Source organism: Dendrobates tinctorius, unplaced genomic scaffold (assembly GCF_039654945.1).
Source record: "Dendrobates tinctorius isolate UK_male_01 unplaced genomic scaffold, ASM3965494v1 ptg000257l, whole genome shotgun sequence".
NCBI lineage: Eukaryota > Metazoa > Chordata > Amphibia > Anura > Dendrobatidae > Dendrobates > Dendrobates tinctorius.
The window spans coordinates 6,386,244-6,403,884 of NW_027361924.1; the positions used below are offsets into that span (position 1 = coordinate 6,386,244).

A 17,641-nucleotide genomic window follows, 5' to 3' on the forward strand; every position below is an offset into this window, starting at 1 on the left:
CAGTTTTGGGCACCACATTTTAAAAAAGACATCAACAAACTGGAGCAAGTTCAGAAAAGAGCGACCAGAATGGTGACCGGTCTGCAAACCCTGTCTTATGAGGAAAGGTTGCAGGATTTGGGAATGTTTAGTTTGCAAAAGAGAAGACTGAGAGGAGACTTAATTGCTGTCTACAAATATCTAAAGGGCTGTCACATTGTAGAAGGATCAACTTTATTCTCATTTGCACAAGGAAAGACTAGAAGCAATGGGATGAAACTGAATGGGAGGAGACACAGATTAGATATTAGAAAAAACTTTTTGACAGTTAGAGTGATCAATGAGTGGAACAGGCTGCCACGAGAAGTGGTGAGTTCTCCTTCAATGGAAGTCTTCAAACAGAGGCTGGACAGACATCTGACTGGGATGATTTAGCGAATCCTGCTTTGAGTAGGGGGTTGGACCAGATGGCCCAGGAGGTCCCTTCCAACTCTACGATTCTATGATTCTATGAGTCACCAGTACGGGCTGAGAGCAAAGTGCCCGTTTTAGGCTATGGAAGGCTTCTTCAGCCGCTAAACTCCATTTAATCATGACGGAGTCTTTCCCTTTTGTAAGATCCGTCAGGGGGGTAGCGATGGCTGCAAAATTGGGTATGAACCGGCGATAATAACCGGCGATCCCCAGGAAGGCTTGCACCTGCTTCTTGTTGACAGGTTGTGGCCAGTCCTGAACCGCCTGAATCTTATCAACCTGGGGTTTAACAACACCCCTCCCAATTACATACCCCAAATACCGGGCTTCTTCTAGCCCGATGTGACATTTCTTGGGGTTCGCGGTTAGACCTGCCTCCCACAGGTCGTCAATCACAGCTTGTACTTTCTGGAGATGAGTCTCCCAGTCCAAGCTGTAAATGACAATGTCATCCAAATAGGCCGAAGCATACCGCCTATGTGGCCTCAAGACTCGATCCATCAGTCTCTGGAAGGTCGCCGGTGCCCCGTGCAGTCCAAACGGCATATACACATACTGAAATAAACCTTCCGGCGTAGCAAATGCTGTCTTTTCTCTGGCAGCCTCCACCAGAGGGATCTGCCAATACCCCTTTGTTAGGTCTAGGGTCGTAATATACCGGGCTTTTCCTAACCGATCTATTAACTCGTCGACCCGGGGCATGGGGTAGGCATCAAATTTTGAGACCGCATTCAGTTTCCTGAAGTCATTGCAGAACCGGATGGTGCCGTCCGGTTTAGGAATTAGCACAATCGGGCTGGACCACGCACTGTGCGATTCCTCAATGACTCCTAACTCTAACATTGCCTTCACCTCTCGGGAAACGGCTTCACGGCGCGCTTCCGGGATTCGGTAGGGCTTTACGTGAACTGTGACACCAGGTTCCGTTACGATGTCATGTTTCATTAGCATAGTCTGCCCGGGTTTTTCTGAGAAAAACTTTTGGTTGTGAAGTAGAAACTGCCTGACTTCCGTCTTTTGCCGCTCCGAGAGAGTCTCTGCAACCCGTACCTCCGGTACGGTACGCGAGCAGACGGGACGGGCCAGCTCCGCTGACAAGGCAGACTGATCCTTCCAGGGCTTTATCAGATTTACATGATAAATCTGTTCAGGTTTCCGTTTACCTGCCTGGTATACTTTGTAGTTTACTTCACCAACTCTTTCCTTGATCTCAAAGGGGCCCTGCCACTTTGCCAGGAACTTACTGTCCACCGTGGGGACCAGGATCAACACCCTATCTCCGGGTGCAAACGTATGGATCTTGGCGCCCCTATCATAGATTCTTTTTTGGGCTCCTTGAGCCTGTATCATGTGTTCTTTGACGATAGGCATAACAGTCGCAATACGGTCCTGCATTTGTGTGACGTGATCTATCACTGTTTTAAACGGAGTGACCTGACCCTCCCAGGTTTCTTTTGCAACGTCTAACAGTCCGCGAGGACGTCGGGCGTACAATAACTCGAAAGGCGAGAATCCCGTGGAAGACTGGGGTACTTCCCTGATGGCAAAAAGCAAATACGGAAGTAAATAGTCCCAGTTCTTCCCATCCTTGTCTATCACCTTTCTCAGCATCTGCTTCAGAGTTTTATTGAACCGTTCTACCAACCCGTCTGTTTGAGGGTGATACACGGATGTGCGTAACGGTTCGATTTGTAACAATCGGCAGAGCTCCTTCATTACCCTGGACATAAAGGGGGTCCCCTGGTCGGTGAGTATCTGTTTTGGGATACCGACCCGACTAAACACATGCACCAGTTCCTTGGCAATCGTCTTGGTGGCCGTGTTACGCAAAGGGATGGCCTCCGGGTAACGAGTGGCATAATCCAAGATGACCAGGATATGTTGGTGTCCACGTGCAGACCGTGGAAGGGGCCCAACTAAATCCATCCCAATCCTCTCAAACGGGACTTCAATAATAGGTAGGGGTACCAAAGGGCTACAGAACGGGGGCTTAGGTGCAGAGGCTTGGCAGTCAGGACAAGACTCACAATATACTCGAATATCGTGATGCATGCCTGGCCAAACAAAACAGTGTAATATCCTTTCGGTGGTTTTCTGGACTCCCAGGTGACCTCCCATCACATGTCCGTGGGCCAGGTCCAGCACCTGCCGCCGGTAGGGTTTTGGCACGACTAATAGTTGCACCGTATCTTCCCCCTTTTTCTCTGATAGAGTAAATCATTCTCCAGAACCATGTAAGGATATGCCAGCCTAGAGCCAGGTTCTACGGGTACCCCATTTATCACTTTTACATTTGTCCTAGCCTGAGAAAGGGTAGGATCCTTTATTTGCTCGCTTTGGAAGTCATCTTTCTGAACTTCTAAATCCGGCAAACGGGGAGGTGGACGGCTGTCGGCCTCCTCCTCTTCCCCGGTCTCCTCCGTATCACCCGCCATGACTGAAAACGGGAACAGCAGGTCATTTCCCGCAGACTCTTCTCCAGAGTCTTCCAGGGAGACCTCTTCCAGGGGTTCGGGACTCACACGCGCCCTGGGAGAAGAATCATGTGCACTATTACCCGAGGGCATCAACTGATTCTCCCACAATTGCCAGAAGTGGGGAAAATCCCGGCCCAGGATAACATCATGCAATAACGCCGGGACGAGTCCCACTTTATGTTGCACAGACCCATAGGAAGTAGTAATGCATACGACAGCGGTGAGGTACGAACAGGTGTCTCCATGCACACACGTTACAGAAAATTTGTCTGATGGTCCAGGCGGGGCTGACACCAGACTGGCCTTCACCAGAGTCACCACACTTCCCGAGTCTAACAATGCCACCACATTTTTGCCATCAACAGTTAAATCACACAAATGTTTTTCCACATCTTTTTGACCGGCATTCACACTCACTACCCGTGCCACCATAGACATGCGGTTTTTAGAGTCTGTGACGTCGCACTGCATGGGTTCAGTAGTGACCGGACAGTTCGCAGCAATATGTCCCATCTCTTGGCAGCGGAAACACCTAACGGGCCCCTTGCTTAGACCATAGTTCATTACTCTCGGCCTCGCAGTGCGGGCAGTCCCGTTTTCCTCCCCCACTGTCTTAGGGATTTTTCCATCTCCCCTACTCCCTGGAACAGTCTTACCGGTTCCACATGGAGATGAAGAACGAGGTGGGGTAGCGTCGTCTCGGAGTCCTTCCGCCACGGAGTAACGTTCAACCAGATCCACCAGTTGATCTGCCGTCGTAGGATTTCCATGGCTTACCCACTTCCTCAGGGCTGGCGGTAGAGCTCTCAGGTACTTGTATATGACGACTCTCTGGATTATCTCTGGCGCTGTCAGCACCTCGGGTTGTAGCCACTTCTTCGTCACGTGGATCAGGTCGAACATCTGTGACCGCGGTGGTTTATCCGGCTGATAAGTCCATTGATGCACTCTGTGCACGGACAGCGGTCGTCACTCCCAGCCGGGCCAAGATCTCGACTTTCAGTTTGTCAAAGTCCTGCGCGGCTTCAGGCTCTAAGTCATAATAAGCCTTTTGGGCCTCACCGGAAAGAAACGGGGCAATCAGGCTGGCCCATCGTGCCTTCGGCCATTTTTCTCTCACCGCCGTCCATTCAAACGTGGTCAGGTATGCCTCGACGTCATCTTCGGTCGTCATTTTCTGCCAGTACCGACTCACGTGAATCACTCTCGACTCGGCTTCCAGGTTAAGCTCAGGTAAGCTTGCCAAGCGCTGCGCCACCTGCTGGAGAAGCGAACGATTGGTAACTGTCATGTCCACCAACTCCTTCAGCTGGGCCATCATCACCCGATTAGCTTCTTGCTGGACGGCGGTGGACTGTACCAGCGCTTTCACCACGTCCTCCATGCTCATGCTTGCAACGTGATGCCCGCGTTCTCCACCACAATGTGATAAAACACTCCGGGATCTCCTTTGCTGGGGTCAAAGGTCACGTGCCTTCAGTATGAAACTCAGGCGCAGAGCTGGATTCGGGTATAACTGACCCTGGGTCAGGTTTATTCAAGGTGAAAGCAATGCAAAAGGAAATAAAACATAAAACAAATCCTTGCCTGTCCGGCACTAACTAAACAAAGTACAACCTAACTACCAACTGGCGGGCTTCTCCCGTCCAGCCAAAACCACAGTTGCAGTGGGCACTGCTTCCACTCACGTGTGTCTCTCTCACACAGACAAGCTCTCTGTGTTCCCTGGCTGAGACCCTCACACAACCACCTTGCATCCTTTTATATCCACCTCCCATTATCCATTAGTAAGCAGGTGCGATACTGACCAGACTAGGCCACATAGGAAAGGAATCTGGGCGAGATATACCTGCCCTCATCCACTATTCCCACATGATTCTCACAATAGGAGCAGTATTATAGTAGTTATATTCTTGTACATAGGAGCAGTATTATAGTAGTTATATTCTTGTACATAGGGGGCAGTATTATAGTAGTTATATTCTTGTACATAGGAGCAGTATTATAGTAGTTATATTCTTGTACATAGGGGCAGTATTATAGTAGTTATATTCTTGTACATAGGGAGCAGTATTATAGTAGTTATATTCTTGTACATAGGGGGCAGTATTATAGTAGTTATATTCTTGTACATAGGAGCAGTATTATAGTAGTTATATTCTTGTACATAGGGGCAGTATTATAGTAGTTATATTCTTGTACATAGGGGCAGTATTATAGTAGTTATATTCTTGTACATAGCAGCAGTATTATAGTAGTTATATTCTTGTACATAGGGGAAGTATTATAGTAGTTATATTCTTGTACATAGGGAGCAGTATTATAGTAGTTATATTCTTGTATATAGGGGGCAGTATTATAGTAGTTATATTCTTGTACATAGGAGCAGTATTATAGTAGTTATATTCTTGTACATAGGGAGCAGTATTATAGTAGTTATATTCTTGTACATAGGGGAAGTATTATAGTAGTTATATTCTTGTACATAGGGGGCAGTATTATAGTAGTTATATTCTTGTATATAGGGGGCAGTATTATAGTAGTTATATTCTTGTACATAGGAGCAGTATTATAGTAGTTATATTCTTGTACATAGGGGCAGTATTATAGTAGTTATATTCTTGTACATAGGGGAAGTATTATAGTAGTTATATTCTTGTACATAGGGAGCAGTATTATAGTAGTTATATTCTTGTATATAGGGGGCAGTATTATAGTAGTTATATTCTTGTACATAGGAGCAGTATTATAGTAGTTATATTCTTGTACATAGGAGCAGTATTATAGTAGTTATATTCTTGTACATAGGGGAAGTATTATAGTAGTTATATTCTTGTACATAGGGGGCAGTATTATAGTAGTTATATTCTTGTATATAGGGGGCAGTATTATAGTAGTTATATTCTTGTACATAGGAGCAGTATTATAGTAGTTATATTCTTGTACATAGGGAGCAGTATTATAGTAGTTATATTTTTGTACATAGGGGCAGCATTATAGTAGTTATATCCTTGTACATAGGAGCAGTATTATAGTAGCTATATTCTTGTACATAGGGGGCAGTTTTAAACTACACTGCTCAAAAAAATAAAGGGAGCACTAAAATACCTCATCCTAGATATCACTTTATGAAATATTCAAAATATTCCAGTTGAAAATATTTATTCATTACATAGTGGAATGTGTTGAGAAATAGAAAACATAAAAATAATCAATGTAAATCAAAATTAATATCCCATGGAGGTCTGGATTTGGAATGATGTTCAAAATCAAATTACAGGCTGATCCAACGTCAGTGGAAATGACAAGGAAATGCTCAGTATTGTGTGTGGCCTCCATGTGCCTGTATGACCTCCCTACCATGCCAGAGCATGCTCCTGATGATGCAGCGGATGTTCTCCTGAGGGATCTCATCCCAGACCTGAATTAAAGCATCAGTCAACGCCTGCACAGTCTGTGGTGTGTCGTTGGTGGATGGAACGAGACATGATGTCCCAGATGTGCTCGATTAGATTCAGGTCTGGGGAACGGGCAGGCCAGTCCATAGAATGAATTCCTTCATCTTGCAGGAACTGCTGACACACTCCAGCCACATGAGGCCTAGCGTTGTCATGCATCAGAAGGAACCCAGGTCCAAGTGCACCAGCATATGGTCTCACAATGGGTCTGAGGATCTCATCCCAGTACCTAGTGGCAGTCAGGGTACCTCTGGCTAGCACATGGAGGGCCTCCAAGGAAATGCCACCCCACACCATTACTGACCCACTGCCAAACCGGTCATGCTGGAGGATCTTGCAGGCAGCAGAACTTTCCACACCGCGTCTCAAGACTCTTTCACATGTGCTTAGAGTGAACCTGCTCTCATCCGTAAAGAGCACGGGGCTCCAATGTGCAATCTGCTAATCTTTGTGTTGTCTCTGGCAAATGCCAATCGCCGTGAACAGCGTTGTGCTGTAAGCACAACACCCACTTGTGGAATTCGGGCTCTCATACCAACTTCATGGCATCTGTTTCTGACAGTTTGAGAAGACATATGGATATTAGTGGCCTGCTGGAGGTCATTTTGTAGGGCTGTGGCACTGCTCCCCCTGTTCCTCATTGTACAAAGGAGGAGCTAACAGTCCTGCTGCTGGGTTGTTGCCCTCCTACAGCCCCCTCCATGTCTCCTGTTGTACTGGCCTGTCTCCTAGTATCTGTTTCATACTCTGGACACTGTGCTGACAGACACAGCTACCCTTCTTGCCACAGCTCGCATTGATGTGCCATCCTGGATGAGCTGCACTACCTGAGCAACTTCTGTGGGTTGTAGACACCGCCTGATACTTCGATACAGTACCTCTATGGGTGAAAGCAATGACAAAATGCAAAAGTGATCAAAACAGCCAAAGAGAATGAGAACATAAAAATGGTCCGTGGTCACCCCATGCAGAACCACTCTTTTATAGGGAGTGTCTTACTAATTGCTGATCATTTCTACCTGTTGTCTGTTCCATTTGCACAACAGCAGGAGAAATGGTCTCCCAATCAGTGTTGCTTCATAACTGGACAGGTTGATTTCACAGAAGTGCGATTGACTTGGAGTTACATTATGTTATTTAGGTGTTCCCTTAATTGGATTTTTGAGCAGTGTACTATAATACCGATACTACCCCCACCCCAAGTTTTTATTGGCCCTTGTGTTGGATCCATTCAAACAAAGTTCAGATCAGGCTCATTTTGGACTTACAGAATTGGTTATCATGCAGCGATCACCTGGACACAGAGGAAATTTTCATCTGATGTCCCCGCTCAGACGATTCCTCTGTGGTATCAAGCTACGATAATGTTAAAGATTAGAGGATTCTCTCGTCTCTGGCGATACGGCGTCGCCCAGTAGGAAGATATTGTAGGGTGGAGTACCCCTTTATTTTTAGTCTTCAGTGATTTATGTTGTTATACTTTGCTTATAGTGATCATTTCCATGTTCATGGGGCTGACATGTTCCTGGAACCCGGGGAAGGGAGCCGAGGTGATAGTTTATCTGTTATCTAAAAACAAACTGTATTATAGTTTTGTTAATGTCCGTGTAATGGCGGAGGCTGAGCCGCGGTCCTCGTGTGCCTAATGGACCGTGTAATTCATTAGAGCTCTCTTTAAGTGCAAACATATTGTACATATTGATTTTTGCCTTGTAAAATCATACGGTGGAAGACGAGGAGCAGCGGGGGAGGGGATGGGGGTGTATTATTAACTAAGGTTTACTTTTTTTATTATTTTTTTTTTTAGGTTTCTGGGCAACCATGACAGTAGACGCAGGGCCTGGTCCGTCCCCCCCCCCCCCCAATGCGATGGGCTGATAAGAGCGAGGACTGAGATGGCTCTGCAAATTCGGCAGAGCGGCAGATGCTCGGACATATGCTGCGATGTGCCATATTAGAGGTTTTTTCTGTCTGGATCTGCTGAAAGGGGGAGTAAAAAGAGTAAAAAAAAAAGCAAAAACACAGCATAGTCCCTAGTCCATTAATGAGGACTATTAGGCTACGTGTGACTAGTGATCCCCACTGAAGTCACATTATTTTTGGAATAAGGCCTTCATGGACCCATAAATCTTCAATATCAATTGCATAAAATAGGCTGGATCAGATGATAATGTAAATCCCCCAACTAGGAAAATGACTTTAAGTCAGCCCCGCCTACCTGACTCAATAGAAACAGAGCTCCTCCTCTTTTTAAAGGTCCAGGCTGTGTCTCATGTGATCTTCTTTTCTCTACAAATTGAATAGGAAGAGCAGTCATCCAACATGGAAATCCTGGGGATATAATAAAAATAAATAGGACCACGAGTTATTAAATGTACGGTCGTGGCCAGAAGTGTTGGCACCCTGGAAATTGTTCCAGAAAGTAAAGTATTTCTCACAGAAAAATTATTGCAATTACTTGTTTTGTTATACACATTTTTATTTCCTTTATGTTTCTTGGAACAACACAAAAAAAGGAAAAAAAAAAAAAAAAAGGCAAATTGGACATACCGTGGTTTCACACAAAACCCCGAAAATGGGCAGGACAAAATAGTTGACACCCTCAACTTAATATCTGGTTGCACCCTTTGAAATTAATAACTGCAATCAATCGCTTCCTTTAACCATCATCAAGCCTTACCCCTCTCACCTGGAATTTTGGATCACCCTTATTTTGCCTTCTCCCAACAGCAATTTTAAGATCTCTGGGATTTAGATCATTGCTGCCACTTCAGAACTTTCCAGTGCTTCGTTTCCATCATTTTCTGGTGGCTTCATGAAGTATGTTTGGGGTCATTGTTCTGCTGGAAGACCCATGACCTAGGACGCAGACCCAACTTTAACACTGGGGACTATATTGCCACCCAAAATCCTTTAGTAATCTTTAGATTTCATGATGCCTTGCATACAGCCAAGGCCCCCAATACCAGAGGCAGCAAAACAACTCCAAAACATCTTTGAACCTCCACCATATTTGACTATAGGCACTGTGTTCTTTTCTTTGTAGGCTTCATTCTCTTTTCGGGAAACAGTAGAATGATGTGCTTTACCAAATAGCTCTATCTTGGTCTCATAGTTCACAAGACACTTCCTCAGAGGAATATTGGCTTACTTACATACATTTTGGCGAGCTGCAGCCTAGGTTTATGTCTATGTGTCAGCAGTGGGGTCCTCTGGGGTCTCCTGCCAAAGTGTTTAATTTTATTCAAATGTCGATGGATAGCCCACACTGATACAAATGCACCCTGAGCCTGCAGGACAGCTTGAATTTCTTTGTTACTTGATTGGGGCTGCTTATCCACCATCCCGACTATCCTGCATTGCAACCTTTCATTAATTTTTCTCTGCTGTCCATATCCAGGGAGATCAGTCCAGACAGTTTTGTTCTCCTCGTTCTGTTCTCCATGCTTAATGTGGCACACACAGACACGCAATGCAAAGATTGAGTCAACTTCTCCTTTATCTGGTTTCAGGTGTGATTTTCATATTGCCCACACCTGTTACTTTTCACAGGTGAGTTTGAGCAAGCATCACATGCTGGAAACAAATTTTTTTACTACAAGTTTGCCTGACCACTTTTTGGGGTTTTGTGTGAAATTATGCCCAACTTGTCTTTTTTTTCCTCTTTTTGTTCTATTTTTCCAATAAACTCAAAGGAAATAAACATGTGTAATTGCAGTAATTTTGTGGGAGAAATAATTTATTTTATGGAACAATTTCAAGGGTGCCACTTTCGGCCATGACTGTAGGTACTTCTTGTGTCTCCTCAGGCAATCAAAAGCATAAAAAGGGCTCTGGTAAATGCAGGGACTGACCCTCAAAACCCCCTCACAACCAGGACCTCATAAAAAGTGTACAAAGATTCTACTATTTTTGTTATTAAAGGGAACCTGTCAGCAGTTTTGGCCAATATGTGATGGCCACATCTTATATCGGCCAAAACTGCTGACAGGTTCCCTTTAATAAGGTGAAAATTGACCCTCCCCTGAGGATCTGGCCAAAAAAGATGACGCCCACAAAGAACATTTCTTGATTGCGATTTCACTCACAGTTGCCGACTTTCCTAGATCCTCTTCCAGGACACCAGAGCCAAACGTTCCCCCATGGTTAATTTCATCCAGACACTGTCCATGTTCTCCAATCTACCTCCATCTTTAATTATGTCCGATTTAGATGCTGGGTTCCACCTCATAATGAACCATTTCAATTTTCCGGGAGATTTTAATAGACTTCAACAGCGCCCCGGACATGTGACAAGTTTAGGATGTTGGCACATATGACTTGTGTAATAAATCCAATGGCTAATGTACTGGGAAATAGGGTGATGACTCAAAGTGTGTCCAGAAATATCCAGGGTTAAACTGGCCCACCCAAGGGCAGGAGGATCCTCAGGAGGGCCCCAGCCAGAAAAGGGACAAATAGGATTAGGAGAAATTAAATGGCAATTTATAACTGGTTGGTGGATACTTAGTCTTTCCTTCCCTAGTGGGTTGTCTCTGCCCATTATATCCTTCGCATCTGCCTGGTGCCGTAATATAAGGCTACTTTTACACTTACCGCTGTTTATACGACCCGTTATTACGGGCCGTATCGCCACAAAAAAGCTTGAAATAGTATTGGAAAGCAAAAACGGCGTTCCGCAAAACTGGAAGTCACGGTGCGCCGCAAAAACCAAACTTCCGTTTGTTTTTGCGGCCCCATTGATTTACAATGGTGGTCGTGTCTACACTGTGAAAAAGATCGAGCAAGCTCGATCTTTTATCACGACCACAAAAACGGCCCCCATGGCCGTACGGCACACCATAGAATTTTTGCGGACCGATTTTGCGGCCCCATAGAAATCTATTGGGGCTGCAAAATCAGCCCGCAAAAACACAGTAAGGGTAAAAGCAGTCTAAGAGAATCTCACTCACGAAGAACATAATGGAGCAGAGTTTGCAGCCGCAGTGTGAATGTAGCCACATGTCCCCAATGTCAATATTTATAGTCCATTCAGGGAGATAAAAATTGACTGTTTTAAGACGCCTAATCAATTAATAGAAATATTAACCCAGTGGGGTGGGGGTGAAATAAATAAACTGTGCTTTAAGGGGAAGGTCCATTTAGAGAAGATGGTTTTGGGAAAGGGAACATAACTAAGAAGAAAAATTGGTGCCGCACTCCAAAATCTTGTGTAACTTCTTGATGCCTGGGACCCCCACCGATGTCAAGAACCCGGGCTCCGAAAGGCCACCTGTGAATGGAGTGGAATTGGATTACTTTCTCCTCTGATCCATTTCTACTCATATTCCCAGCATATTAAAGGATTTGTACCGAGTTTGGAAGTTATCTCCTATCTACGTAATAGGGAAAAAACTTACCAGCTGAGAACAAGGGCTTTGCCGGATGTAGATGAGCGCTGCGTTTGGCTGATCTTCAGCACTCCCATTAGACATTAATGGGACAGAGGTGATCATGATTGACCACTGCTAACATTCACATGGGGCTGTTCAGACCCTTCGTTCTAAGCTGGGGTCCCGGCGGTCGGCGGTTATCCCCTATCACATGGATAGAGGATAACTTCCAAACTTGGTACAAACCCTTTAACGTGACAGACACTAGGGTAGAAATGAAGCAGAGGAGGAACCTCTCCTACCGTAGGGCATTATTGTGGTTGAGCATTTTTTTTCTAATGGAGACCACCGGCAGGCATAAGGGAATCATAAAAGCACATACAATGCTTCTAGGGGAAAAGGTATGTAAATTACCTCTCTTTCTGCAAGGTCCATGTTGTCATAAGTGACGTAACCTAGATGGGCAGTCAATCGCAGCTGCGCACACCACATGTGCGGTTCTAATAATGGACATGCGCTCTTCAGTAATGTTCTGCACTCTGCAACTCAAAAACATGCACCTCTGGCCCTAATTCAGGTTGTCCTATATACTTGCTGAGGCTTGCACTACTCAGAGAACAAGGCGTTCTCTCTACACTGGGACCTATATTGTTCCGGAAGTGATGGGTAGGTGGCAAGATGGCATCATGCTGGTGTCTTCTTTTGTACTTGCTGTAGCGTGATCTCTTCTCTAGCCAAGTGTTTTCCGTCAGCCATATTGGCGTTTAATCTGTCCAATTCTTTGGCCTTTAACAATAAAGGCCTCTATCCTTTTAAATAAACATGCACGCACAGCCAAGATGACCATGCATGTGTATGGTAGTCAGAAAGGTAGCTTAAAGAAGTTGTCCACTACTTGAACAATTTCTTGTCATTCCCCTTACTTGACCCCCATAAGATAATAAAGTTTATACTCACCTCCCACGCTAGCGCCGTTCCCGCAGTGTCAGGACTTTCGGTCCTGCAGCTCCCGTGCTTTTGTTGTGACACGCGACGCTGGCGCCAAATCAGCGCTGGCCTCACTGTCTCCACTTCCTGTTGAATTGATCATGAAAAGGAAGTCAGATCAGCTACAGCCTGGACTTCCTCATCATGTTCAATTTGTCCGAAGGCAGGGACAGTGATACTGGCGCCGATTGGGCGCCGGCGTCACGTGTCACAAGAATGAGCCACGGGAGAGCGAGCCACGGGAGGCGAGTATAGGCTTTATTATTTTATGGAGGCCAAACATTTTGATCAAGAAGGGGGATGTCCTAGTAGTGGAAACCCCTTTGAGGTCCTGTTTGCATCAGCATCAGAAGCCCCTAACACAGAGCCGCCATTTTTCTCAGAACAGTGGCAACCGGAACGGGATCCAACAGAGCTCATAAGTCAATATTGTGCCAGAAGCGTTTATCGCGTTCCAAAAACCATAATGCCTTTGTGAACAGAGACCAGACATTACGGATTACAATAGATCAAAAACACTTACATTTTCTTAAAAAAAATATAGAAATAAAACAGCATAAATTAAAAAAAATTGACATGTTTTTTCCTGCATTTTTGTGGTCCCGGCCGTGTCCGGTTGCAGTCAGTCATTCCGCTCGACTGGCAAAGTGTCTATATAAATATTAACTGTTTGTCAAGCATCATGTCCTTTAAAAGATCCCTACTCCAGAAGTCAAAATAGCATGAAATGTAATTTTCCAGCAATCTGTCAGAGCCGGACTGAGCCTGAGATCAGGCCTAGTGATAAGGGCCATACGTACAAGTGTAAGGGGTGGCCAGGCATCTGTGGCCAGAGACTTAATAGCAGAATTCACAGGCACACCACTTGAGAATTCCCTGGCAAATTGACCATTAACTTAGAAGTCACCATCCGTTCTAATTTGCTCCCTTCCTCTTGCTCCACCGGTTGCCGGGTGCTAAAACAAATCCCTGCTGTGTTTGCCGAGTGTACAATTACAATACTCCTATCAAATATTTGTCAACCTGTCAGCTCCAACCTCCCCTATAAATACTTTATCTAAAGCCTCAGGTGCTATAGAACGGGGAACCCAGCAAACAAGAAGGTGAGTCGTCTCAGCTCATTTCAATTTTATACATTTTAGAAAAAAAAAATCCAAAATTGACAATTTATAAAATATACGCATAATATAAAGTTAAAAAATATTTTTTATTAGTAAATGCATTCTTTTCTTTTTTGGCTTAAGCACTGGCCAAACAATAAGCCAGATGAGAATTATGGTAGTTTTATTCATTTTTTAAATTCATAAACGTTATATTTATTCATTAAGTTTATCGCTTTATTTTTTACTTTGGTTTCTCAATTGGCAAAATGTAAATTCTGGAAAAGTTGAAAAACAATTTTACAATTTGAGCAAATGCATTTTTTTATTTAAGTGACCATTTATTTTCAAAATCATAAATTAAAACCTAAGTCTAAAATTAATTATTATAGGCGATTTTATCTTAGATACAAACTTAATGTCTGTAAAACTATTCCCGCACCTTTAGCCCCAATTTTTAGATTTATTTTTCGTGCTTAAATATAACCATAAAATCAATATAATAGTTGAATGACTGATAGATGTGAATTATGTTGCTCAAGATCATTTACACTAATACTTTCCTTACCTTGATATCAAAAGCAAATAACTTTTTTCATTTTCTCTTCTAAAATTTAAAAATAAATGGTTTATTACAGATGCACAATTTTTTTTTTTGAAAATGGATGAAATAAGATCTAATTACAGGAATGAAGGGAAATCGCACCAAAGTTCTTAAAGTATTTTACCAGGAATTTAACATTTACTTATCTCTGCTCTTTTTATCTTTTTTTTTAATCCAGATTACCGTTCAGTTCGTAAACAATTGCCAGTTTATCAATATCCTGAATGCCAGATTAAAAAAAAAAAAAAAAAAAAAAAAAAGGGATTTAAAAGAAATAAATTATAAAAAAATTCAAGTACAAGATCCATTCACTTGAAAGGGTAATGTCAAAGGGTTGTCTCCTTTGCAGCTACTTTTCATTTTAAACTAATTAGCTAAATAGAAAAAAAAAAAAGTAAAACTAAAAATTTTGTCTAGCAAAAATAAAAATAGCAAATTTGTTTAAAAAATAAAAATAAAGCAAAATAAATCAATTTTACTTTAAAATAAAGTAATCTGAAATCATTTTGTTAAGATTTCCCCTTTAAAAAAACAAAACAAAAAAATATTTTTCAAAGTATAAACATAATGCAAACATAAAAAAAAAAAAAATTAGCGAAGTAACAAAGCTAATGTCTAGAGAAACTAAACAGATCCTGGCCGCCGGGAACGATAATAAATGACTATTTTAATATTTTACTTTTCTTAATAATCGCTTTACTAATTGATAAAATGATGTTAATAATTTCGTATGTAATTTTCTGAAAACCCTGGGCATTAAAATGTATAAAATTCTTTTTAAAATGAGATTTTTTTTTATTGCTTGGTCTGATATTGTATTTACATGTTTCGCCTTTTATTCAAGGGATGATTAAAAAGTTTTTAAACAGTAAAAAAATAAAAATAAAAAAATCTCCTTCCATTTTGTGCACACAGCCCCTTTGCAGAGATATGCGTCTCTATAGTTACTGTCTAAACAACACGAAAAAACGTTGGAGAAGTATTAGTATCCTTTAAGATCTTCCTATAGATTTAATGGATTGTACTCAAGATTAAGCATTGCCGTCTCTCGCTTTTTCAGGTGTAGGTTGGGATTCTTCAGCTTTATGGGTCTAACTTGAAAGTTCTTGGGTCCCAATGTATTTTAAAAGGGAAGCAGTCACCTTAGACATGGCATATTATAGAACAGGAGCAGCATAGAAGAGTGATATATATATATGTAGGAAAAGATTGTCATATAACCTGTCATATATTAATAAAAAGCTTAGGCGTCCAGTGGGAGGTCCTAAGTTACTATTAGAACCGCCCATTGGACTCCTGATCTTGGAATAAGCAGGATTTTAGATCAATAAAAAGTTATGCTAAATCTATCACCAACAAAACTATACATCAATCTTCTCACCTTATCGAGCCGCTTGCTGATTGGACTGTGCTTGCATATTTACGACAAGATCCCTTTAACAGGACCCCCTACTTATCATGTGTCATTATCAAACTTGTCTGTGACGTGACAGAGAAGCATTAAGACACAGGAACCCTGGTCTGACTGCTATGACTGCACTGCCTATAGCCATGTACTAGTAAAGCCTAGTACACAACCCCCCACATGACCAGTGGCGATTTAGAGCCTACAACACTGACCCATTAAAAAAGGAAAAAACCATGAAAGGTCCCAAATTTTGGGCTTACACCTGAGATTACTCCTATTAAAGTGATTTTTTTGCTAAATATTTCAGGAGTGATGGTCCAAATAGGGGAGAAAATCAGAAGGGTAGCCAGTTACATCTTGAAGGTCATGAGACTCTACTAAACCAAGTTTCTTTTTTCTTGGCAGCTTTCGAAACACAATGGCAACTGGTGTCATAAGGAACCTCTCAGACTTTAAGTTACCGCCACCCTTCCAACATCCATTCTTCTTCCCAGCCCTGACTCAGGATGTGGACTTCCAAGATTCCTCAGAAGAAGATGATGAACTTTTAGAAGAGGATGAGATGGAGGATTTATCTTACGGAGAAGAGCAAGAAGATATCGGGTCAACCAGCAACGTAAGCAACCATGATATCTCCACCAGAGAAAGTCCTACAGAGATGACAGAGCAGCTTCTCAAGTTTTCGGAACTCATCAGCAATGACATTCAAAGATATTTTGGACAAAAGACCAAAGAAGAAGACCCGGACTCTTGTAATATTTACGAAGACTACTTCACACCTCGAATGTATGGAGGGCAGGAATTGTATTATCAAGACCTGGTAAAGATGGCACAAAGCAAAGACCACGATAGAGATTTCCTCCACCCTCTCACTCCTCCTGTAGAAATAGACCATAAGATATTAAAGAGCATCTGCACCAAGGAAGATCCCAAAAAGCTTGGTCCTCTCACCGAGCTCTTTGACTTCGGTCTTCGAAAGTACACAAGGCAAAAGATGTCAATGGGAAAGGATGCCAGGCTGCACAGACTAGACCGCAAGTATGCTCATATCGTGCCCATGCACAGACGGATGCTACCCCTCTCCTTCTGGAAGGAACCATCTCCTCTACCATCCTGCATCCTGAACACCAACACCCCGGACTTCAGCGATCTTCTGGAAAACTGGACGTCGGACACGCATCATGAATTACATAGCGCCGGAAGGGACCTCATGAGTGAATTCGGAAGATAGATCACGAGTATTCATGTCCAAAATATATTATGTATTTCCAGATAGTTTAGGAGAAGCAGAAACTTTCTAGATTAGAAGAACATTTATCTATCTACCTGGTAGAATATGAACCGATCCTGGTGCCAAACTCCATAACAGGACTGTAGGCCGAATGGTCCACATCTGCGAAAACCCAAACCCACCGGGTTCCCAGAATCATTACAATGGGTGGGTGGGAGGGTAAGGAGCGGTTGACCCCTACCAGAAAACTTTAGGTCTTCTGACAGTTTCTACGAACAGAGGTTGGAAAGCAGTACCGCAATTGGAATATAGGCTGGGTCTGGATGGACAAATGTCTTTTTTTCGGCCTTGTTAACCATGTTACTATGTAATCAAACAAGAGGGTCTAAAGCCCCAGTCTCACATAGCGAGATCGCTGTTGCGTCACCGATTTTGTGCCGCAACAGCGATCTCGCCTGCGATCTCGTTATGTGACCCATAGCGGTTATCGGGCCCCAGCTGCGATGTCGCTGATTGTGCTCGAATGTCCTGGGCCATTTTTTGATCACTGG

The 17,641-nt window shown here is 43.2% G+C and overlaps 1 protein-coding gene across 1 annotated transcript in view; it reads left to right on the forward strand.

The window, feature by feature from the left end:
• The window catches only part of PERCC1 (proline and glutamate rich with coiled coil 1), a 38,556-nt gene extending 21,276 nt beyond the window's left edge, over positions 1-17,280 (forward strand). Inside the window, exon 2 of the mRNA XM_073558549.1 lies at positions 16,265-17,280. Within this exon, the coding sequence (XP_073414650.1) occupies positions 16,265-17,090 (826 nt within the window). The 3' untranslated portion in view covers positions 17,091-17,280. The remainder of the gene's footprint in view (positions 1-16,264) is intronic.
• The last annotated feature ends 361 nt before the right edge of the window (positions 17,281-17,641 follow it).